Below are 24,094 nucleotides of genomic sequence, written 5' to 3'. Positions count from 1 at the left end.
CTCATCCCCATACATATTAGAGGGATTAGAGGTTTGAGGCACCATCACATCATCCAAACCAGATCATACAGTGAGCGGGCAAATCACAGGACACTGGATATAAGAGAAGACAGACTGAGGTGGAGACAGCCGAGCGTAGAGCGATACAGGCCGACAGAGGCAGAGAGGGAGAGGAGCGCTGGTCGGAGGGAGCTGCTCTGTGTTGACAGTTATATTTCCCTGTTGGGGGAAATTCACTTACTTGAATTGGCACAGTGCTCCAGTGTGTAATTCACTCCATGAGAGCCTGGAGGACTGGGAGCCGAGTGATTAATGAGGAGGAAATAGAAATATAGGAATTGACTGATTAAAACAACGGGTGGGATGGATCTGTGTGAGGGTGGGGGGTGTGGGGGCTAATGCTGCATGCACCTCATGGGTGTGCGTGTGTGTGTGTGTTTGGTATTGTGTGGTATCCATGCGGTGGAACACATTGCTGTGCCCTGTATTATTAGTGCTGGGACGCTGCCTAATGCTCTCCCTCCATCATTTCTTCAGAGAGCTTTAATTAATTGCCAGTTGACAGGTGGCCCAAAACCAAAAGCCTTTTAGGAAAAAGGGTCAGATTGGAGAGGAAGGATTGATATTAGTGCACGGAGCCAAAACGACGCGGATGCTGGGAATCGGATACTTAATGTAACCAGATACCGAAAACACTGAGCAGGAACAAGTGCTTGTCACGATTTAAATATTGTAAAGTGCCGTATTGATAACGTGGAGCTGACGAGGAGGCTGTAAATAAGCAATAATGCAAGTCAGGGTGTCTTCTTATGAGATTGAACTAAACAAGCAGGAGGTGAAGAACGCTGAGACGTAGAGCACAGGAGTGCGTTATTAATTATATGCAAACACTGCAATAACAAACTTACAACATATTACAACATGGCCAAAAATGGATGGACGTGTTTTTGTTTTTATTCAGTTTTGTTTGTAGTTTAGTTTCCAGTGTTGACTACAGTTCACCATATCAGTAATTTAAATGCACTGTTAAGTTGTCAAGTTTTGGATTTGAAAATAAGGGAAATTTTCCGGCGCCCTGCCGCGAGCCGTCCCACCACCCCAACCAAGCTCTAGTATCCCTTACATTTTAAGACAGGTGTACACAGAGGCGGTCCTGGCTAGTTTTACGCCCTGGGCGAACCATCCCTCGGCGGACTTCTCTGTCACCTGTAAGCCGTTATCTTGCGCCGCAGAGCACTATGATCCTCCGCCGTATTCCTGTCTGTGACCCCCGTTCAACCCACAACCACCAGGATTCGCCTTTCCTTTCTGCTGTTGGTTGAAACGTGATAATAGGGGCACCCCAGCACCCACTCCACTAACTTGACGTGGAAATGAGCGGTAGTCTAGAAAACTGGCGAGGTTTTTTTTTTTGTTTGTTTGGGGTTTTTTTTGGAGGGCACACATAGATTATATTATAATACGGGAGATTTACGGGAAAATACTAATACGGGAGGACGGTGGGAAAGAGGGGTAAAATACGGTAGTTTCCTGGCCAAAACAGGAGACTTGACAGCTATGCATTTTTCCTCTTACCTGTAGTGCTTTTTGTTAATGTAGAGTGTTTTGATCAACCCAGTGTCCCTCCGAAGTTATCAAAATCCGATGCTTGGTCAGTGACTTGCAGGGTTAGACACCGATGAAAAAAGCCATTCTTTAATGTAGGCATTATATGCAGCCAGTTGCCGTTATAGTTTAATGGCGCTCAGTGGCATCAGCGGGAAACCTGGCAGGACAATAACGAAAGTTAAGGCAACGAAAGTCCATGTAGGGCAGGTGGGCATGTGTGTTGTTGAAGGAAAAAAAGTGTTGATTCACTGTGTTGTACCAACGTAGTGCTTTTATTTTGAAAGAGACTGTATGCAAACTGTACATTTCCTGTGAAAACAGAAGTGTATTTTGAAAACAGACAATGCATGTAACAGGCTGAAGTTGACACGGCGTCCCAGAACGTCAACAACCAACACACCCAGGGTACCTTGGACGTCATATGTGGACGTGGAAAGTCCATGACCAAACGTGGACATGTGACGAGGTCACAGTGAGGATGTGTTTTGGTGTGAGTCGTTAAGTGTTGGAGATATCAGCTGTAGAGACGTCTGTCTTCTCGCCAGTATAATGGATCTAGATGACACTCAGCTTGTGGAGCTCAAAAACTCAACATCAATGTCTCTTTCCAGAAATCATGACGTGGTAACTCAAGATAATCCACAGACCTTGTTGCTGCAGTTTATGTAGGAACTGTTTTCTCTTTACTGAACTACACTCACCAACTGTATCACTGCACAGAGGGAGGCGTGCATCTACTCTTGGACGAGAGGCTCGTGCTTGTGACAGCACGAGATTTACATCTCTTAATGGTGTCCTCCTTGGCTGAGCTGTAACGCTAGCTAGCTCAGTGGTGCTAGATGAGCTAGCAGTAGATGCTTCCTTCTGCTCAGCTCCACCCTCTCGTACAAATATGGACACCTCTGGTTTCAAAGAACAGGAGTCCACAAACCAATAGGTGACATCACGGAAGCTACGTCCATTATTTCTGCAGTCTATGGGGACTGACTCGCTCTTGGAGCCGGCCTCAAGTGGTCATTAGTGGAACTGCAGTTTTTGGCAGTCTGATATTGTCCTGATAAGGAACTATGGTGGCCTTCAGATCGTGACTGCTGTCTGTCAGAAGTAGCGTAACGCCGTCATTGTGTCCCAAAAGAAGAGAGAAGCTCGTCTGATGAGTTTGACGTTCATCACATTGTGTTTCCTACCAACTGTCAACTGTTTCTTTTCATTAGTTTTGTTTGCTTGAACCAAACCAAACCTGAACCACAGCGGGGGCAGATCAGACTGAGTAATTTTGGTAAGGAAGGCAAATAATATCGTCCTGACACGAGATGAGCTCATCACTCATTTCAGTTGTTTTGAGGGAAACAACAAGGACCTGTTTTGTCATTTAGGTCAGAGGCTGGCATGAAAAGTCCCGACCTGCTGGAGCAACGAGATCGGACGCATTTATATCTTCTCTGGCCTTTCTGTTATTGAGTCACACTTCCACGTGTGTTGCTGTGAAATGGTTTAAAGAACTATGAATTTGAAAGTATGTCAAGGTCTGTGTGTGTGTGTGTGTGTGTGTGTGTGTGTGTGTGTGTGTGTGTTGGGAGAGCTCCAGTCATGCAAACTGTTAAACTCTTCCAGAGAATCCAGTTTGGTTTTCACCTGGACTGAATTTGCATTTCTGAGGAAGACTATCGTGTAAATTAATACACATCTCTATTAACAGTTAATAACTACATTAACATTAATATTTAGCATCCTCTGCTTTAAATCTCCTGTTTACAGTTGTGTTGGATGTTAATTTTTTATTGTAGTCTGTCATTAATACTCTAATGAAAGCTGCTGTCAGTGCAGCTCTCCTGTATATTTGTATAATCTTTGCATATCTGTTAGGAGAGACTAATATGCCGTTAGATTAGATGCCTGGAAACGTCCTGCTGACAGTGAACAGCACTGTTACAGTTGATTTAGCAGCACATATCATTTGTTTTACATCCTCTGGTTGATCTTAGTGTATTGAGACCTTCAGGTGTTGCATTATTCAACTGTGTAAAACACAAAGGATGAAGTGATTATAAGCTTGACCCACAATAAATGTGATCCACATGTCTGCTGTCTCTGAGGGATAAACTGTGTTGTGATCACACACAATAAAATCCAGACATTAAAATGAATCTTCTTGTTGTTTCCTTCTCCTCCGCAGGTCTAATGATTCCAGTCTTCTGTGTGGTGGAGCAGTCGGATGGAGGGATCCAGACAGACGGATGTGAGGGCAGAGAGGAGCATGCAGAGTTTGTGCTGGTCAGGAAGGATATTCTCTTCTCTCAGCTGGTGGAGACGGCTCTGCTGGCCCTCGGATACTCCCACAGCTCGGCGGCACAAGCCCACGGTCAGTCAGACAGACAGACACTGCAAACACAGGCACTGCTGTATCTCTGCGATCTGTCCGAGAAACTTGAAATTCAGGACATGAGGCCTTTGGTGCCTAAAATTATAACTATAATTCAAATAATCTCTTGAGGACACATTTCTGCTTCAGTTGATGTGTTTTTTACTCTTGATCACACACTCAGTTTTTTTTTTACCATCTTTTTGTTTTGAAAAAGCACCTGGACAAAACCAAAAGTGAACAAAATTCAGGTGAAGATAAAAAAGTGTGGTAAAATTTCTGTTACTGAATGACAGAAGCACTGAAAGTGACTCTGACTGTTGGGAAATACTTCTTTCATATGAGACTGTGCATGTACGTGTACTAAAAATGAAACGAGACCTTTCAGTTTACTTTGGATGTGCTTTGGACAGGCGTTATAGGTGAATTTGTAAGAGATCAAAAACGATACCATGCTAATGCCGTGACTACACTCACACCACGGCAGTTTGAAGCTACAGAGCAAGCACAAAACAAATGGAAATTTATCTGTGAGTCAAATTTCAAAGCCTCTGACCGGTATCAAGTGCAAAGTTTTGAGAGTTTACATGGACTGAATTTGTGACGATGATAGAAGTTTTGAAACCACAATCGGAGCTGTGAAAATAAATTTTGGTGACGTACAGACCCATGATCTATAAAGATGCATTCACCTTTTTGTGCATCCAAACTTTTTTATGCCTACGGATCTGTCTCTGCACCCTTAAAGGAACAGTTATGAGGAGAGATATTGGGAAATTGTTGTAGCACATTTTCTTTCTTATCAAGAATTTGATGAGAAGATTGTTATCATTCTTATATTTATGAAGCTTCTTTGATCAGCCAGTTAGCTTAGCACAAAGACTAGAGACAGGGAAGCAGGTAGCATGGCTTTGTCCAGATATAATAAAAATCTGTTCAGACCAAACATTCAGGATGAGACAAAACTGTTGCAGAGAAAAGTGTCAGCGGTGTGAACTGGCCGGTCTGAGCTCGACTCAAGCCGGCTGATGGTGTCACCTGCAACTCAGCTGGTCCAATCGCTGGCGGCTGGTTTTAAAGCACGTCACCTGTTTCAACAGCCAATCAGCTTGTAGTGAAGTCCGCTGGTCAAGTCAAAATGACCGCAGACGGCGTGTTGGCTTGCTGCGGCAGGTGCTCCGTTCCCGCCGAGCCCTCTGATCCTGTTCTCACGCCTTACCGCATCATTGGAGCGCTGAAAAAGACCAGCTCAACTTTCATTTGTAGCACGTCACTCCCGTCAGCAGCGACAAGTGTTGGGCGTCAGTTTGTAGCTTCATGTCACCAACACATAATTGAGTTACAGTCCAAACACTGGTCCTTGCGCACTCTTAACTTGCAGGACTGATCGCCTCTTGACTTTGCATTTGTGCTTGTTAGCTTTGTCATTAATAAAATGCAGTAACATTTTCAGATGAAAGACTTTGTCTGGCTGGTCTTTGCTTCGGGGAAAAAATTATTTGGAAAAATCCCCAAATGAGGAGAAGTTATGTGTAATGTGGCATTCATTTGACAAATTAAATAAAAAGAAGAAAAGCAGAGGAAGAACCTGAGAGCTAGCTGGAGGAAGAAAAAGACATTTGTACAGATGACCAACTTTTAAACGTTTTCAGCTTGGCAGAGAAAAACAGAATATCATTCAAACAGCTAAATATCTGAGGTCAAGCTGCCTGTGTCTGTTTGTATTAAGAGGATTTCATCAAGGCCATTATTAATAATAGTCATAATTTCCAACCTCCAAGTGTCTCGGACTATGTAAACTCTGGTGCTTCTGACTCAGAATTAAATACCGTGCAGCTTAGGGGTCAAGACGGGAATGATCCTTGAGAGGAGACCGTCCCTCTAATCAGCGGGCCGAGAAGAGAACTGGATGTGAGGTCGTCTGTTTGAAGCAGACACTGTACTGTTACGGCGGCAATAAGCACAAGAATGTTTGAAAAACACAACTAAGACACAGACAGAGCCTGTAAAAGTCATTAAAGACACAACAAAGAGCTGGACAGGAATGTCTCCGCAAGACAAAAATACATTGTGTGTGTGTGTGTGTGTGTGTGTGTGTGTACAGTATGTGTGAGAATGTTTATGAAGCAGAGGAAAAGAAAAACTCTGTAATTTATTGTTGCACACATGGTAGTCATCTGCAACAGGACAGTGTCATTTACTGCTGTCTTTTCTCAAGTATGCAGAAAATGCCATCTGGGGAAGTTGCCTCACATCGATATAAAATGGTAACAACAGAGAAACAGTGAGCAACAAGGCTATTGCAAGAGACTGCAAATGGTGGGAGATCCCCATCTGTTTGACATCTCGCTCCACTGTGTGTGTGTGTGTATCATCTCCACCAGGTCTCGTTCGAATTAAATCTGCAGACCCGTGAGCGTGCAGACATGTTTCTAATGTGTAGGAGTTGTGTGAGTGTGTGTGTGTTCTCGCCTTCTCAGAAACACACTGCTGCAGGTAATCCCTTTACAGCCTCAAGGCCAGCAGCTCTTATCAGGCCTGCAGCCCACCTGAAACAGAGCGTGTACTCTCGACCTCAGTTAGAAATCTGACTCAAGGTATCCTGAACTTAAAGGAATACTTCACCCCCAAATGATCATGTGTGTATCAGTCACTCACCTAGTGTTACGTTGAATCTGTGAACAAAACTTTATTTGTCTCACATGCTTTCACAGTGAATGAAGAATCCAAAAGCAGAGGAGATTCTGGATGACTTTAGAGAGGGTCGTGTTAAACAACAGCAAAATATGACGCATTAGATACCCTCCTGGTTTTTTGTGTTGACACCAAACGCGATGCAGATTTTTGCGTCATGTCACTCATGCTAGCTTCAACCCTAGAATAATTTGTTGACTTGTGTCATACATGTGTAAAATAGCTGAATCGATGCATGAACTACTTGCGGTACGTCCCCGCTGTCATACATCCCCGGAGGATCTCAACGCTGATTGGTGATTTCAGCGTGAATTGGTCACTTAAATTCAGATTTTTCAACTCTCGTGAATGAGCATATGATGCGAAATTGCACTACTTGCTTCATTCGCATATTTTGCGTCATTTGTGTCACGTCCATTGAATCCATAGAGCCACCCGGCAGGAGTTAGCATCTAATCGTGTCTTTACATGACTTTACATGTAATTCACTCACACAAATTGTTTTAGTCTTGCCCAGTTTGAACACAACATTATGTGCATTGTGTCGTTTCAAAATAAAAATTAACAGTTTCTGCTTGTTACATGTATACCGTCTTTTTCAAAATAAACTTACAACGTACCTAAAACACCTGTTTTTTACATTTATTCCCTTAAGTTTAAGCAACAAAAGAATGTGGTTAGGTTCAGAAAGAAACATCATAGTTTGGCTTAAAATAATTACGGTTATTACTAACGTCACGTCACGTGAAATCATGTGACATGTCACTACTGTAGTATACTACACACACTAGCACACTACGTTGTTATTAAAATAGGTCTATTGACTTTTGGATTCACACAGGAAAAGGACAGCCACTTCCTGGGTGAAAGTCTGGTGTTTTGTGTGTCGATGTCTTACGTGGACGTCCACTGACATAGCATTCGGGGACATAGTATTTGATGGCTTCGGTTTTTTCCGCTGCGTCAAATGTGTAAATGATACCAATATGCACAGTATCAGTACAAACAACAGTAGACACAGTGGAATTATAACGTAACTTAGCTGGGCGATGTGCGTGGATAGCTGCCTCCGTGAGAAGAGAACAGAAGGAAGGGAGGGGGGTATCACTGTCCGAGGGCTGCCGTAGAATGGCAACCAGGATGTCAGCCGACCAACACTCGCTACCCGCTCCCTGGTTGCGGCAATTTGCGATGCTGGCCAGCTAGGAATGAACTAGCAGCCAGTACAGTACAGTCCTCTCTGGTCTAGCTAACATTTAGCCGTGTTACTTACTGATCCATTAGAAAGAAAGCTAGCTGGACATGGGTTTTGAAGCCTCTTTGGTCACGGAGCTCCCTCCATCTCTTGAACGCCTGACTGAGGTTTACTCTTGTTTTTCCTCTTCTTTTATCACTCTCCTTTTTGCTCTTCTTTGCCTCCTCACACAGAGGAGCTCCTTTTCTTTTGCTAGGCCGTTTTTCACTTGTCTCCAAACTTTGTCCGTCTGCCATTGTGCTCGTGACTCAACTATCTCATGCCCAACTCCTCATAAGGACCAGCTCCAGTCCCTGATTGGCTGACTGACCAGTTTCACAATACATGACGCGTTTCCTGCCGTAAAGCAGATTTTTTCCGCGAAATTTTGCCCCCAGTGGCAGAAGCTTATTGCAAAGATTGCAAAGCCACTAAGTAACCTATGTAAACGCTGATAGTCTGATTTTACATTATTTTCATAATGATATATTTAGGAAAAGATGCTATCTGTTGCCTCTTTAAATTTATCTAATCCCTAGTAGTCGAAGTTGTCTACAACACAGATGCAACATGGGCTGAAAAGCAGCGTTTTTCTGCCTTCTTTGATTGAAAGTTTTGAAAGGTTTGAAGCCTGTTGCACCTCTGACTGCACCCAACTGTGATGTCACAGTGCACTAACACACCTGGAGTACACCTGCACATCACTGCAGCAACATGAGGCATTAAACAGCTGGAAGTCAGTAGAAATCTTCAGGGAGTGTTGCTGCTCTTAACACATTATACAAATGCAGTCTGTGTCACTGTTACTGGTCCTTCTGGTGTACATATAAACTGACTCTCGTCTGCTGGTCATGTTACAGATCTTTTTCTTCTCTCTTTTGGTTGTAAAATTTCAGAACTGCAATTGACAGGCTGTTAAAGCGAGTTAGAAACATAAACAACACACAGATGCACATTATGCTACAGTGATGGCTGAAAATAGCCCGCTAAATTGTACGGCGAGTGTTTGCTACGGTTTGCAGATGAATGCCATTAGTAGCACTTTTGGCCTCAGTGTTTTTGCCAAGTATCAGGGGAGGTCTCTCTCTGTCTGTCTCATCAGTGTGTGTGGAAAACAGCGCCACATTGGTCCCCTGTCCACATCAATGCAGCCCCCTCTAAAAAGCACCACACCAGGGGCTTCAAAGGCGAAGACTAAACGAAACATCGCAGCTCGACACAAACACAACTCTGAGAATCGACTCGAGCGCTGTTCGCTTACTGTGTGTGTGTGTGTGTGTGTGTGTGTGTGTGTGTGTGTGTGTGTGTGTGTGCACAACAGACTTGTAAACTCTATTTAACCCATGCGAGGATGCATGTGCTCAAAGTTCACATACACTCGGCGTGGAGCACACCGTGTAGTCCTGCAGTATCACAGACAAAACACACACACACACACACACACACACACACACACACACACACACACTTCCCCCAGTTTCTCTCAAATGAATACTTTTTGTTTTTTAAAACAAGCGTTTATGTTAAATGAATAATTTCTGGCTTAAATTATACATTTTTTCCCCTGCGGTCCACGACCAAAATTACACAGAGTCCCAGCTATTTTCTCCCTGTTTGAATTGTGTCCTGCATTCTTGTGTCCCAGCGGTGTATTTAAAGTCCCCGCCGAGGACCACGGCCTTTCTTTAATTAGCTTAGCCCAGTAATTAACTGGGAGATATTGTTTATTTCAATTATAAGGGTCTGAAGGCTTTTATAGAATGGATGGGAGCAGACCTGTACTTTACGGCTTTAGCCAGCGAACAGTTAACAGTGGTCAGTGTGAGAGAGGGAGAGCATTGTTGCAGTGCCACGTCTGACAGGCCACAAAGGGTCACTGCTGCAGACCGTGTCCACGACTCACTGGACATCTGAGTTCAGACCGTCTGTGAAGTGTAGCCTTGGGTCTGGCAGTTGTTCCTCATACAGCAGGCTTGTTTATTCAAGGCATACTTTACTGCTGTGTTTATTAATTGCTAATACATTTATAAATCAGTAAGTGTTCAGTATTAAAAACATCTTTCGGGCTTCAAAGTTCTGCTGGTGGTTATCCACTTATTGATGAGCAGCTTTTTCTTTTTCAGTTGCTCTCCAGTTTGTCTTAAAGGAACACTTCACACCCCTAAATGATCATTTGTGTATCAGTTAGTCACCCCGTGTGGGTATCCAGATTTGGCGGGCTCACCCTGGACAGGTCACCAGACTATCACAGGGCTGACACATAGAGACAGACAACCATTCACACTCACATTCACACCTACGGACAATTTAGAGTCACCAATTAACCTGCATGTCTTTGGACTGTGGGAGGAAGCTGGAGCACCTGGAGGAAACCCACGCTGACACAGGGAGAACATTAATGGCTCCTACACCCTGGGTTCGAGCCCCAGGAACCCTCTTGCTGTGAGGCAACAATGCTAACCACTGCATCACCGTGCCGCGTGAACCCGAACTGACTCTTAAAAAACACCAATGTGAGTAAATGATACACAAATGGTCATTTGGGGGATGATGTCTCCTTTAAATGCTGGTAAAAACCTGGGACTTATTTTGCTGTTTTTACCATTAAATAGTCACCAGGGTCGATGCTGAGATCTGAGAGCATGGCCACTTTGCTAAATAAAAGTCAGATGGGTGAAAAACACAAGCAAACACAAGGATCCTACAACTCCCATGATGCAACTAACTAGTATCATTTGTTGGATTGTAATGAGTGCTTTTTAACTTTCAAACGGCTGTCACCAGATTATAATTCAGCTTTCTATTAAGAATGAGATGTATAACCCAAAATGAGTCAATGGACTGCAGATGTACCATTCATCACAGGCGTCCATCTTGGTTAAATCGGCTGACAAGTTTCCAGTAACAGAATAAAATCATGAGACTTTTACTAGAGTTTTAGCACCTTACTGGGTCTGAACTGTTTGCTGTAATGCCGTCATAAATCTCAGTCTGAGCTGTCTGAAGTCAGCCTTTTTCTTGTCTTGATGTTTCGACAAAATCAAACATGTTTAATATTATAGGAAGTTTTTAGTCTTGGCTCATGCAAATTCTGAAGATCAATGACATGAACATCAATAACCAATAGCTGTGCTCTTGTCAGCACCAAACAGGAAGCAGTAAATAGGGTAGACAGTAAACATGGAGGGGACTCAAAAAGTCTTGGTTCTCTTGGACTGTGGAAAAGGAGGAGAAACTGGTGGAGTTGTGGAGTAAACAAGAGTCTGACTTGAGCATAACTAACCAGTGGAGGCTGGTCGTAAGTTGAGGCAACGAAATCTAAAAGTTTTTTTAGACAAGACATTGCCGAATTGACAAGAATACTGTCGACGTATCACTCATTTAATCTTGTGTTTTTAGAGTTATGTTTTTTGCAGACACGTAAGGAATTGTTAAAATGTCATATTTGTTAAAGGGAGTTTGGTGTAATATTTTCGACCAGGAGCAGGAAGAGAGACAATCTCAAAAATAATTTAATTGTAGTTTTGTGAATAGTGTCCCTGCAAGATTCTCAGTCTTTGCAAAACTCGTATTGTCTTAAGATGAAAGAGGGTGTCACCGTTTTCAAAGTTGTCTAGTGTATGGTAGGAACTATGTGTGCAATGAAGGATGAATACAAATGTTCAGGGTTTGTTCACTTTCTGTTTTAACTCCAAATAATTAAGTGTTTTTAGATCAATTGTTGCCGTTTATTTACAACCTGTCTGATTATCTGTTGTTATGCCCCGTCAGACTTTGTTGCAGTGATGTCTCCATGTTCCCACATCTCAGCAATGGGCCACAAGTTCCCTATTTTAGAGTTATAAACATTAGAGTCATTTATCAGAGATTATTCTACTAACATAATTCATCCAGTCTGGACTTGTAAATGTTACATTGATAAATGGATTTTGCTCTGAAGCTTAATTCCATTAACAAAACTGAGGATAGAAACAAACTGAATGGATTTCTCACAGCGTGGCGACTCAATATTTGTTCTTATTAATGACTTATTGCTGCTCAGTCAAGCATTAAAAATGATGCATTAACTGTTGATAAAGACAAACATACAAACCCTTCATAAAGTGTGCTTTATTAGAAAGCTGCAGCCATGTTTAAAGTATTTGGATCGAGCGAGCTGCGGCACAATAAGCCTGAAACTCTGCTGTTCCTCAGCGGCGGGCTCGACCTCGTGCACAGTATTTTACAGATGAGCCTTTCAGAAGCATTTCAGCGGAGAGGAGCACTCCCTAAAATAACAGCATGACAGATTTTCATCAACAGGAGTTCCTCAGGGTGCAGTGACGGGTGATCAGGGTGAGTCAGGCGTATGGGGTTTCCCTCGCCGTGTGCCAGGGGTGGAAGCTGGAACCAGTTTGGATGAAGCCCTGCATGCGTGTGCAGGCTGCTGCGACCATTAAGACTTATTCTAGCATGGGACAATGGGATTACTGTGTACCCGTGTATTTGTGTGCACGCAGGCATCCATGCGTGCGGGCCTGCGCGAGTGTCGATGAGAGGAGTCGGAGACATCAGTGTGTGTTTGTGTATGGATTTGCGTTTGTGCGGATGGGCACACTCAGACATGAGCCAAGCCACCAGCCGGCCACATAAAAGCATGTCTCTGGGAGGTGGAATTTTAATGTGGAAATGGGAACAATGATTTCTACTTTTAAATGTGGACAAGAAGCAGAGCCCATCGAACAGCAGACCAAAAAATGATGGATCAATTATTAATGCATTTACCGTCACACTGTGAGCGTGAGTGTGTGTGTGTGCGTGGGTGGGTGGGTGGGTGGGTGTGTGCTTGCATGCGAGCGGGTACATGTACATGTCCACTTCTCTGTGTGCTGTCATGGGTCCTCTGTGAGTTTGTGTTTGTCTGCTTATTCACGCGTTTGCTTCCACCCAACTTGGCATTAGTGAAATTGTTATGGCTTATTTTCAGATGCTGAAGATGAAGTGTTTGTGTGTGTGTGTGTGTGTGTGTGTGTGTGTGTGTGAAGAAGAAAAATAAGAAAAACAAGCGAGGAGGATGTGCTCAGTGTTTTCCTCTCTCTCATAAAATGATCTGAGCATTTTCTTCCATCTCTTAAAAATGCATTTCATGACGTCTTTCAAACAAAACTCTTTCACGTGTTGAAACTCGTGTTGTCACGTGTCATGTGCAATATTTTATTTCACGTGTAATATCACAAATCTGATATTACATTTAGAATTTATACATGAAAGGACTTAAAGCAGCAGTGTCCAGGATTCAGTGGTATCTCACAGTGAGGACTGCAGATTGCAACCAGCTGAAACTTGTCCCAGTTAGGATTCCTTTAGACTTTTTACACAGAAGTCATGCAATAGGGCCGTCATGACGTCACCTCTTCATGCTGCCTTTGCATTTGCACACACCAAACCAAACAACAGCATCGTCATGTGGCTCCAGTGTGTGATTGTAGACAGCATGTTGGCATCCTGCAAGAAAGAGGCGTGACATGTGACACAACAGCATCAGCCTCTAGTGTGACATTTAACATGCACGTCCACAGCGCTTTATGAACATTAACAACAACATTAACATGCCAGTAACAATCATTTACCGTCCCTGTTATATGGTGGCTGATCTCATCCTCTGCTCTGAGGGTAAGGAGCTCCTGGACGTCATTGTTTTTACAATTTGCAGACATTTTCAGCCGCTGTTCTTCGTCTTTGAGTTAGCTGCTAACTGCTGCTAGCTGCTTTTTAAATCTCCTGCGGTGGGTCACACATCAACACATCATCAAAATGTCACACCTGCCCAATCAGTGGTCCTGTCCAGCTAACTACACTCTTTATACAGACGTTGATTTGGCGCTGCTACTACCTTCACTGCTGACTTAAAAGGTGACACAATTCTGTCCCCTCACTCTGTGATTGTACTGTTTATAAAGTACCGTGAGGCGGAATAACGCTGCAAAATTTCCGCCTTGAACACTGTGTTAAAGGGGCTAGTATTAATTGTTTAGGAAGTTTTTTACTGGGAGTCGAATTATCCGCAGAGGTCTCTTCCTCTCCAAAACAAATTGGTAAAAACATTGAATAAAGTAGTTTAACGTTAAAAATCAGTGTTTCTTCAACACTGTTTGGCTCTGCCAAGACGGGCCGCTAGCCCAGCACCTACTAACGTGTGCTCCCTTTTTTCTTTGATAACTTAAGATCCAGCTGTTCAGGGGGTTTTTACCAGGAGCTGAATTATCCACAGAGGTCTCTTCCTCGAAAACATAAATGTTCTTATCTAGAGTCAGTGTTTGATTGTCCGTTCTGGGCTACTGTAGAAACATGGCAAAGCAACAAGGTGATCTCCGTAGACAAGGACCTGCTCCCTCTGTAGACATAAACGGCTCAGTCTGAGGTAACGAGGACACAATGATTCTTATTTCCAGGTAATTATACGAACCAACCCCATTAAATCCTACACACCTTGACATTTATTAAGTAGAATGTCTTAAAACCACTTCAGCCTGTACCATGTGATCTTATGAACTGTGGAATGTCTCAAAACCACACGTGCATACACATTTCTCGCATGTGAAATTGAGCTTCATATGTGAATAATATGAAATAAGAGCGTCCTGTGCTATTTTGTGTAACTTGTTCTTTTTAAAATAAGGACATATTTTTCTCACATTAAAACAAAGTTGTTCTGATACTGATACAGAGTCTGTGCACTGATCCGATACCACGTAACTTATTAATAAACTTTAAATTCCCGAAGTTGTTGATGTTGTATATAACATCAAAATACTTCATTTACTATTTTAAAAATATCTCCGGTGCTGTCGTATTTTTTTATGCCGCGATATCAGATCGGTATTCTGTATCGGCCGATATCCAAGTTCAGGTGTCACAGTCGGTATTGGGAAGGAAAAGAAATGTTATCAGAACATCTCCACATAAACATGATGCTTATTGTATTTAAACAGAAAACTCAGCTCTCATATTGTAAAAAGAACATTTTCATGCGGCCCAGATGAACTAAAACTAATAAACTAATGTTATAATGTGACTATCTGGTTCAGTTTGGTTTCTTAAACGTTGTCTTGGTGGTCTTAGGTTCCTCTGGGGTTCGTCCCCGCCCCGAGGGGTCCATGTCCTTTCTGTTCGTAGCGGATGAAATGATGCTCCCCCTGTACGAGCAGATAATTAAGAACACAGCTCGGCCTGACGGGAATCAAAGATATAACTGAGATATAAACACAGTGGAGGAGAACAAAAAGAGACAGAGATCAGAGGGGTCTGCAGAGAGGAGACGTCTGAGGAGCGGAGGGAGATATGGGGGGAGGGGAGGTGGGAGGAACAAGGGGACAGAGAGGGAGAGACTTCTCAGGACCCGTCTGGATCTCATTTAGAGGATAGTAATGCGATTAGCTTTGTTTAGTTTTCACAGCTCCAGCCAGTCCCCATGAAAACCCTTCAGAGTGTGTGTGAACGCGGAGGTGAAGTGCACATGTGTGTGTCATGTCCTGTGTTTGAATGATTTTTTTCGGTTCCTCTTAAAGAAATTCATCTGGATTGTTCAAATAAAGAGATATTTATATACGGTGACACTGCAGAAATAGAAACTAAACTCACACATGATTAGACATAAAAAGCTCTTAGTTCTGTTGGTAATTTGGGAGGATTTCTGTAGCTGTTCCACCAACATAGACCCCAAAATACACCAAATATCAGCTGAAATACAGTTTAACCCAGTCACTTGTGAACTCATGAATATGAGCCCTCAGCTGTGTAAAAGTCTCCTTGATAGACAGTTGACAGAAAGATTCATTTTTAATTTTTTAAAAGCTTTGAGCTGCAAATTTTGGTCCATTATTTTGGCTGGTGGCAACACTTCCACACAGGTGGATATGTCTCTCAAACTTTAGCACATAAAACTGAGACATGGTGAGTAGGGCTGCAGCAGTTTGAGAGTTTTTATGGTTTGATAACATCTCAGAATAAAGAAACACAGTGTCACTGTATCCAGTACACATCAGCGACAGTGACCCTTAAAGGGCTGAAAACAGAAGAACAAATGCTTTATTGTGATTAAAATGTGAAGCAGTTTCTAAAACAAATAACAGGCAGTTGAGGAGGAAAAGAGATGCACACAGGCAGGTTGAGATTCTCGGCCAGTTTTATAAATGTCCATGATATGATAACTGTCACTTTTCATACCACGATATACGATTTTACGGTATACTGCTGCAACTCACTGAGGCAAAATACGATTTTCTCTTGACGACAAAGGAGTGGAAGCGCTGCTGGGTCTTAGTCACACACAGGTGCACTGTGTTCATCTCATCTAGTGAAGGGCTCATTGTATCAGTGAAGTTACTCTTAATCGAAAACTGTCAGTTAAAAATCTTGTGCAGACATTTTTGCACACACCCTACAGTGTGCCTTGGATTGTTTTTGAAGGAGTCGTACATTTTTTGATTGAGAGTATACTTCACTCGTGCACTGAGCCCGTCACAAGATTTTCAATAATTTTGAAATTTAGTGAAATTGTTAAAAATGAGTTGTTAGTTTGTGCTCGCTTTTTTAGAATTAGATGCAGGGAAGCAAATAAAAAAACACCATCAGGAGGGTTTGTCTGAAATATTTCATGCAGAAGTGTATCTGTGTCCGCTGGCTAAATATCATCTTAATATGACATAGTAATGACACCTGTTAAAGGGTTTTATGTTCTCAGCAGTGAAGGCTAATGTTTCCCTGGGTCAGTATGTTAAAAACACCCACCTGCAGCTTATAGATGTTAAACTGTTTAAACCTACAGCATCAGATCTGCAGGCAAGACCGTTTTTGTCTTTAGATAATATCTCCACAGTGACCGAACAGATTTTTACTATTCAAACTGCATTTGAAACTTACACCACTGTTTATTTGTTAACCCTAACTAGTCTCTTATAGTGTTTCATTATAACAAGAATAGAATTGCAACAATAAATCGATTAGATGTCAACTATTAAATTATCGGCAACTAATTTGCTCATCAGCTTGAGTCATTTGGTCTCTTTCCTCCTCTTTGACAGCAAATTGAACATCTTTAGGTTGTAGACAAAACAAGACATTTGAGGACATCATCTCGGGCTTTGGGAAACATTGACCGACATTTTATAAACCAAAGAACTAATCGATTAATCAAGAAAATAACAGACAGATTAACCAACAAGGAAAATGATCGTTAGTTGCAGCCCTAATCAAGAACATACACTGCAAAAACTCAAAATCTTACCAAGAATATTTGTCTTATTTCTAGTCAAAATGTCTCATTTCTAGTCAAAACAAATCTCATTACTCTCAAAATAAGACTCATCACTGAAAAAGTAACTTGTTTTTAGACAATTGTTTCAAGCAAATTTTCACTTGGATTAAGTAGAAAAATATGTCCATGGAGTAAGTTTTTTTTTTGCTTGTAATAAGAAAAAAACACTTACTCAATGGACAAATATTCTTGGTAAGATTTTGAGTTTTTGCAGTGTAGAAATCCTGAAAACCATGGATAGATTAATGAACTGACCGACTGAGCACAGGTCCAAAGTGTCAGGGGGCTCCCTTGACCTCACCTGCAAAATTTAAAATGTCAAATTAACACGTAGTGACCAGGAAGAGACACAAAATGACTTTAAAGAGATTCAAAGAAACTACAAAAACAGGCAACATGGCTTCAAAGAGACACAGAACCGCCAAAAAAGATACATAACGACCACAAAGAGACTCAAAACTACCAGAAACTGTGTGTCTTGCTCTGATGTAGGAGAGGTGGTGGGGCCCTTTGCATATCTCTGAGGAGATGCTGAAAGAAACTTTAAGAATGGCTAAAACAGCCTCCACCAGAATCGCCACAAATGTGTGTGTGTGAGGGGATAAACTCCTCACGTCATCAGGACTTACTGAAGCACAGTTTGGGTTTGCAGTAACTGGTTTTATTAGAGCAGCTGGGCTTATTTTACGTAACTGGAAGAGCCCACATAGACCGACTCATGACAGACTGCCAACGTTAATAATGTCCAAAGCAAAAACAGCCAAATCTGGCATCGCTTTCTGACTTGCATTTAGGGGACAACATCTCAGAGAGGGTACGAGTACACAGAATGTGAAGCAGTATTAAAGGGATAGTTCAGATTTTTTGAAGCGGAGTTGTATGGGGTACTTGATACATACAGTAGATGTCAGTCAGCACAACTCCAGTTTGGAGAAGCATCCTGGAGTCCAACATAGAAGCAATCTACTGGTGTGGAGGGGGCAGCAATAAAACGTATTTTTAATTTGAAAAAAAACAATCAGAATCAGTTTAAGCGTGCACTTTATTAATAGTAGTTTCACTGCTCTACTTTTTTCATCAGACAGTGATGTTAGATGGGAAAATGAGGCTGCTAATTTGCTCTCTTCAAAGCCAGAGTCCATTAAGAAAAACAGTAATTTAAAATCACTGAACGCAGAAACTGTCCGTTGTACCGCTGCCTCCATCAGCTATCATGTTTGTGGTATTCTGTGACTTTGGCATTTAAATGGGTTATTTCAGATTCACTGATGTCACACAATAACACAAACTAGCTAACTGATTGAAGCAGCAGTAGACCAGCAGCTCCTGTGTTCAGCAAAGTTAAATTACTGTTTTTATCAATGGAGTCTGGCTTTGATGAGAGCATAGATGGGGAACTGAAGACATAAACAGCTTCCCCGCTGGAACAGGCTGTCTGACGGAAAGATTAAGAGGTGGAAATACTCTCAATATAGTGCACACATAAACTGATATAGATTTCTTTGAGTGGTTGAATTATGTTTTGTTGCCGACCCCTCCACAGCAGTACATTGCTTAGCTTCTGTGTCAGACTCCTGACTGCTTCTCCAAACAGGGGGCATGCTGACTGACATCTACTGTAGGTAATATACTGACTATGGATAAGCACCCCATAAAACCCACTTCAAACACTCCAAACTATCCCTTTAAGTTGCCGGTTGTTCTGAAGTTGTTCTCTTCGACTGCCTTTTTTGAATGAAATGAAATGAATAAGAGTTTAATTGACAGAAACCTCTCGTGTCTCCCTCCAGGCATCATCAAGGTGGGCAGGTGGAACCCTCTGCCCATCCACTTCCTGACTGATGCACCAGAAGCTACAGTAGCGGACATGTTGATGGAGGTTTATCACATGGTCACACTACGCATCCAGCTGCAAAGGTCAGACTGACACCTTTACTGACATGTTTTAAAATCATTGGAGTTCACTGTGTGTGTGTGGAAAAGTAGAAATCTCTGTGAAAACAACACTGGAAGGAGTGCACGTCCATATTTCATACACACATTAAGGCCATTTAAACTGTACACGTCACTGTGTGCGGTTTCACTCATTCAGACACTTGGTCCGCTGATGTCATGGCAGCTGATTGCAGTTCAAGAATTTCCCATATCTATCACATTTAAAAGTGGTAATATTGAAACACTAAACAGCCCGGTGGGGATTTATCTATTATCTGTCTCCGTCAGGGAGAGTCCGACTGCCAGGAACTCCTAGTTCCCTTGAGTAAGTGCAGCAGGGTCTTGATGGACAGATAAAAACAGATAAACTCCAGATGAGATGCTTATTATTGTTATTGTCTTGGAACATACCAGCCAGGTTTGTTTACATGTTTATGTGTGTCTCCACGGCAACGGCAGGGCTTTGGCACGCTCTGCACTCAGAGTCGAAATGATTCATTTGAGGTCGAAATGAAATAAAAGCAGGAAAATTGTGGGAAGATACAGGAAGTGGTGGGTCTGAGGTTAATGCAGGATGTTTGAGAGATCAGCAGAGTGAAGGTTTAATTTGGGGTTAATTTAGGATTAAAGGAGAAGTTAGATGAGAAGATTAATACAGCTCTCATGTTTGTGTGGTGAATATGAAGCTGCAGCCAGTTAGCTTAGCTTAGCATAAAGTCTAGACAGTTAGCCTGGCTCTGTTTAAAGGCAGCAGCATTCATCTACCAGCACCTTAAAGCTCACATATTAATGCAACATCCGTCCATCCCATTCTCATGAAGGCGATATCTCAAGAACACCTTGAGGGAATTTCTTCAAATTTGGCACAAACATCCACTTTGACTCAAGGATGAACTGATAAAATTTTGGTGATTACAGGTCAAAGGTCAAGATAACTGTAACCTTGTCTGACTCATTCTTATGAACATCATATCTCAAGAACACTGTGAGGGAATTTCTTCAAATTTGGCACAAACGTCTGCTTTGACCCAACAATGAACTGATTAGATTTTGGTGATTACAGGTCAAAGTTCAACTGTAACTTTGTCTGACTCATTCTTATGAACACCATATCTCAAGAACACCTTGAAGGGTTTTTTAAAATTTGGCACAAATGTCCGCTTGGACTGAACAATGTATTGACTAGATTTTGGTAGTCAAAGCTCAAGGTTGGTGTGTGATTCATACGCAAATTATGACAAAACTTCACACTCATGTTAACAGGATAAAATGATGAAGTGATGACATTTTATATTCAAAAGGTCAAACATCAACTTCACTGTGACATCATAATGTTCTGCAAAAACACTTCTTGCCATTCTGCAACTTGACTGGTTTGCTGTGGAAAACAACCACGAGGTAGTGAGTTTAAAAACTAGTTTGTTTAATCCATACAAAAGTTGAACAAGTTGTGGTTTTACAATTTGGTTATAAATGACTTGGCTAATCATCACCTGGAACTTCCTCAAGACGTATGTGGCAACAGTTGGACAATAGCAAAATTACTTAATATATGATACACATATAAATTTATTTGACCATCATAAAATACAGATAAAACTGCCCCACCTGAGGACAGTTATCACACACATCTACAACTGTCGAGGATTAAATGATGTAAGAAAGTCACAGGCTTATTTCCTTCATGATCCTCTGGGTGGGGCAGGATACCAGGTCCGGCAAGAGAGAGAGGTGCAAATATGATGTCCATTTTATTACATACAGAAATAAATATAACACATAAAAGGACAACACTGTATTAGTTTTTGAAAGGTCTCTATTGTGAGACTATTTGCTGACCATTTCTTCAAAGCTTCGCGATAAGTCTGAAAAAAAACATGAAAAAAATGTAACGTCAACATTTTCAGAAGATCAGAGCCTTGGCAGAAAAGTGAAAGCATATTTATGCCAATATTTTACTGTTAAACATTTTTTGTGGTTAATCGTTTCATGTCTCAACTCGCTAAGCTGAAGATGTACCTGACTGTGTGTGTTGTAGTTTCTCAAAGCTGGAGGATCTGCCCTGTGAACAGTGGAACCACGCGACCGTCAGGAACGCTCTCAAAGAGCTGCTGAAGGAAATGAACCAAAGCACTCTGGCCAAAGAGTGTCCTCTGTCTCAGGTAACAACCTCTGGATACAGCAGCTGTCACATGACTCGGACTCGCATCAGATTCAAGTCACAAATTTGATGACTTCAGACTTGACAGAATAAAAAAAGACTTCAACTCAACTTGGATTTTAACACCAATGACTCGTGACTTCGCCTGGACTTGAGCCTTTTGACTAAAACATACTTGACACTTTCCCTCAAGACAAAAAATTAGAATGTCTGTTATTTAAAAAGCCATTAACTTCATTCAGTCCCAATGAGTCAACACTTATATCATCAGATCCACTTTGTTTGAACCAACATCCTGTCAAGTTACAGGAGAGAACCATGAAGAACTAACGTTTTGTTACAAATTATATTTGAACATTTTCAGCCCTGTGTAATGTCCAATTACAACTTACTTTAAAGTAAATAAAATACGTACTTCAACTACAAGTAACAGAAATACTGCCCATCTGTGATCACCATTTTGCGTAGAGGCTCCGTACATGAAGTCAAAGTGATGTCACTGTGTATCTAAAAATTTTAGGTTTTCATTGAGGAAATGTGAGAGCTCAAGAAGTGAAATTCAATCCCACCTAGATTTTTTTTACGGTTAGTTTGATGTCCAGATTTATTTGATATGTATTCATTACTTTGAGTTTGAAATAAATTTATTTGTTACTGAAATTGAGATGTTATCCAGTTTCTAATAATGTCAGTGATTAATTACGTTGATTTAATTATGTTAATTTCCGACAATTTTTTTGTTGGCTTTTAAGCCTTTTCTTGGTTTTCTCCTGTTCCAAACTATCATTTTTATATTCCTCTTTAAAAATGCTATTAAAGATGATTTCGTCTGTGCACAAAAACAAAGCGGTCGTCAATAGAAAATGAAATGCAGTACGCAAAACATGTGGATTCAAATTAGAGATGAAGTCACAAAGTCTTGCAACACAGCTGTTTTAAAAAATAAATACAACATTTAAAAAAATATTAGGATTTTTGTGAATGTAATATATTATTATTCTGTTGTTAAGATGACGTTACATCTGGCGAAGAGCACATTAGGTCTTGTTTAGGACTCAAAACTCAAAGTTTAAGAGTTGGGACTTGAGGTCAAAGGCTTGAGACTAACCTGTGACTTGCAAAACAATGACTTGGTCTGAACTCTGCTGGATACTGTTACACAACAACAACAACAACAACAACAACAACAACAACATTACAGCCCCTCATGTTCCTCAGCTGACTGACCTGTTTATCACTTTACTAATTCTTTACATCTACTTTTTAAAATGTTTATTGTAAGTGTCACTTCCCTGACGAGGCCTCACATGTCCTGACTAATGACTGGAGTCGGCCTCGGGAGATTTAGACACTCAGAATTAATCCTACATGCCTTTTATTGATTATTGCTACATTTTAATCAAACTCCACCCCACAAAATTAAGCACTGTCTCCTCAATCATGTTCAAGTCCCCAGCTGCATGTTTCGCCCTCTCTCCTGGTCTCATAACGACTGCTGTGTGAGATTTATGTGTGTGTGAGCGTACAGTGTTTAAACGCAGCTCTGGTGGGGGTGTTGATCGCAGCATCAATTGCAAGCATATGTGTGTGTGGCTGGAGATTCCCTCTCTGCGCTGCACTGGCTCGAGTTTCCATGGGTGGCTTCCAATCATGATTAATGTTTGTCTATTTCTATTGTGTGTGTGTGTGTGTTTATGTGAGCATGCCATGAGGTGGTTGCGTGAGTGTAAGCATTTCATATTATGTTGGTTATTAATTATCTTTCCCCTCTCTTTCTGTCCTCAGAGTATGATTTCCTCCATAGTGAACAGTTCCTACTACGCCAATGTCTCCACCGCCAAATGCCAGGAGTTCGGTCGCTGGTACAAGAAGTACAAAAAAATTAAAGGTGAGCTGTTCAGACAGTAGTCCAGTGTCTTTAAATGCTCTGACAGTTGGTTTCCAGCAGAAGGGGTTCGGACCCAATAAGACAAGATAAGACATTTATTTCTTCCGAAGGACAAGTTAGGAAAAATGCAAATATACAATGATAAAACATTAATAAGTTGCAAATCCAAAAATACACAATGCCAATAGTATAAACAGGTTAACAGTGAGGATCATTCCTGCTGGGTTGTATACAAATATGTATGAGAAGTGGCACATATGGTAACACTTTACTTGAAGGTATCTACATAAGGGTGACATGACACTGTCATAACTATGACGTGACACTGTCATGAACTTGTCATAAACATTATGTACATGTCATAAACGTTTAGGGCTGCTGTCATTAAGTGTCATTCGGTTTTTGTAATGACAAGCTGACATTGTTTGGGTTGTCTTGATTATGACAAGTTGACATTAATCAAAGTGACATTACCAGAAGTTGTCTTTGTCATGACAAGTTGACATTAAATTTGTTTGGGATGTCCTTATGACAACTTGACATTAACATAAAGACATCTTCTGATAATGTCATCCTGGTTAATGTCAAGTTGGACATCATAAGTAAGGACATCCCTAACAAATTTAATGTCAACTTGTGATGACAAAGACAACTTCTGGTAATGTCACTTTGATTAATGTCAAGTTGTCATAATCAAGACAACTCAAACAATGTCAACTTGTCATTACAAAGACCGAATGATACTTAATGACAGTAGTCATAAACGTTTATGACATGTACATAATGTTTATGACAGGTTCATGACAGTGTCATGTCATAGTTATGTAGATACCTTCAAGTAAAGTGTTACCAAACTTTTTATTTATTGTCAGAAGATAAACAACAGAGCATTTTACAAATCTGAGGTAGATCAAAAC

At 41.3% G+C, this 24,094-nt stretch overlaps 1 protein-coding gene across 5 annotated transcripts in view; it reads left to right on the top strand.

The window, feature by feature from the left end:
• satb2 (SATB homeobox 2) overlaps positions 1–24,094 on the top strand; it is an 86,481-nt gene that overhangs the window by 31,098 nt on the left and 31,289 nt on the right. For all 5 annotated transcript variants that reach the window (XM_050049560.1, XM_050049562.1, XM_050049561.1 and 2 more), the window contains 4 exons: positions 3,785–3,970; positions 18,984–19,110; positions 21,167–21,290; positions 23,075–23,177. In XM_050049560.1, coding sequence (XP_049905517.1) covers positions 3,785–3,970; positions 18,984–19,110; positions 21,167–21,290; positions 23,075–23,177 — 540 coding nt within the window. The remainder of the gene's footprint in view (positions 1–3,784; positions 3,971–18,983; positions 19,111–21,166; positions 21,291–23,074; positions 23,178–24,094) is intronic.

Source organism: Epinephelus moara, chromosome 7 (genome assembly GCF_006386435.1).
Source record: "Epinephelus moara isolate mb chromosome 7, YSFRI_EMoa_1.0, whole genome shotgun sequence".
NCBI lineage: Eukaryota > Metazoa > Chordata > Actinopteri > Perciformes > Serranidae > Epinephelus > Epinephelus moara.
Note: the sequence above shows the minus strand (reverse complement) of the source record. Positions and strands in the feature narration are given on the sequence as shown.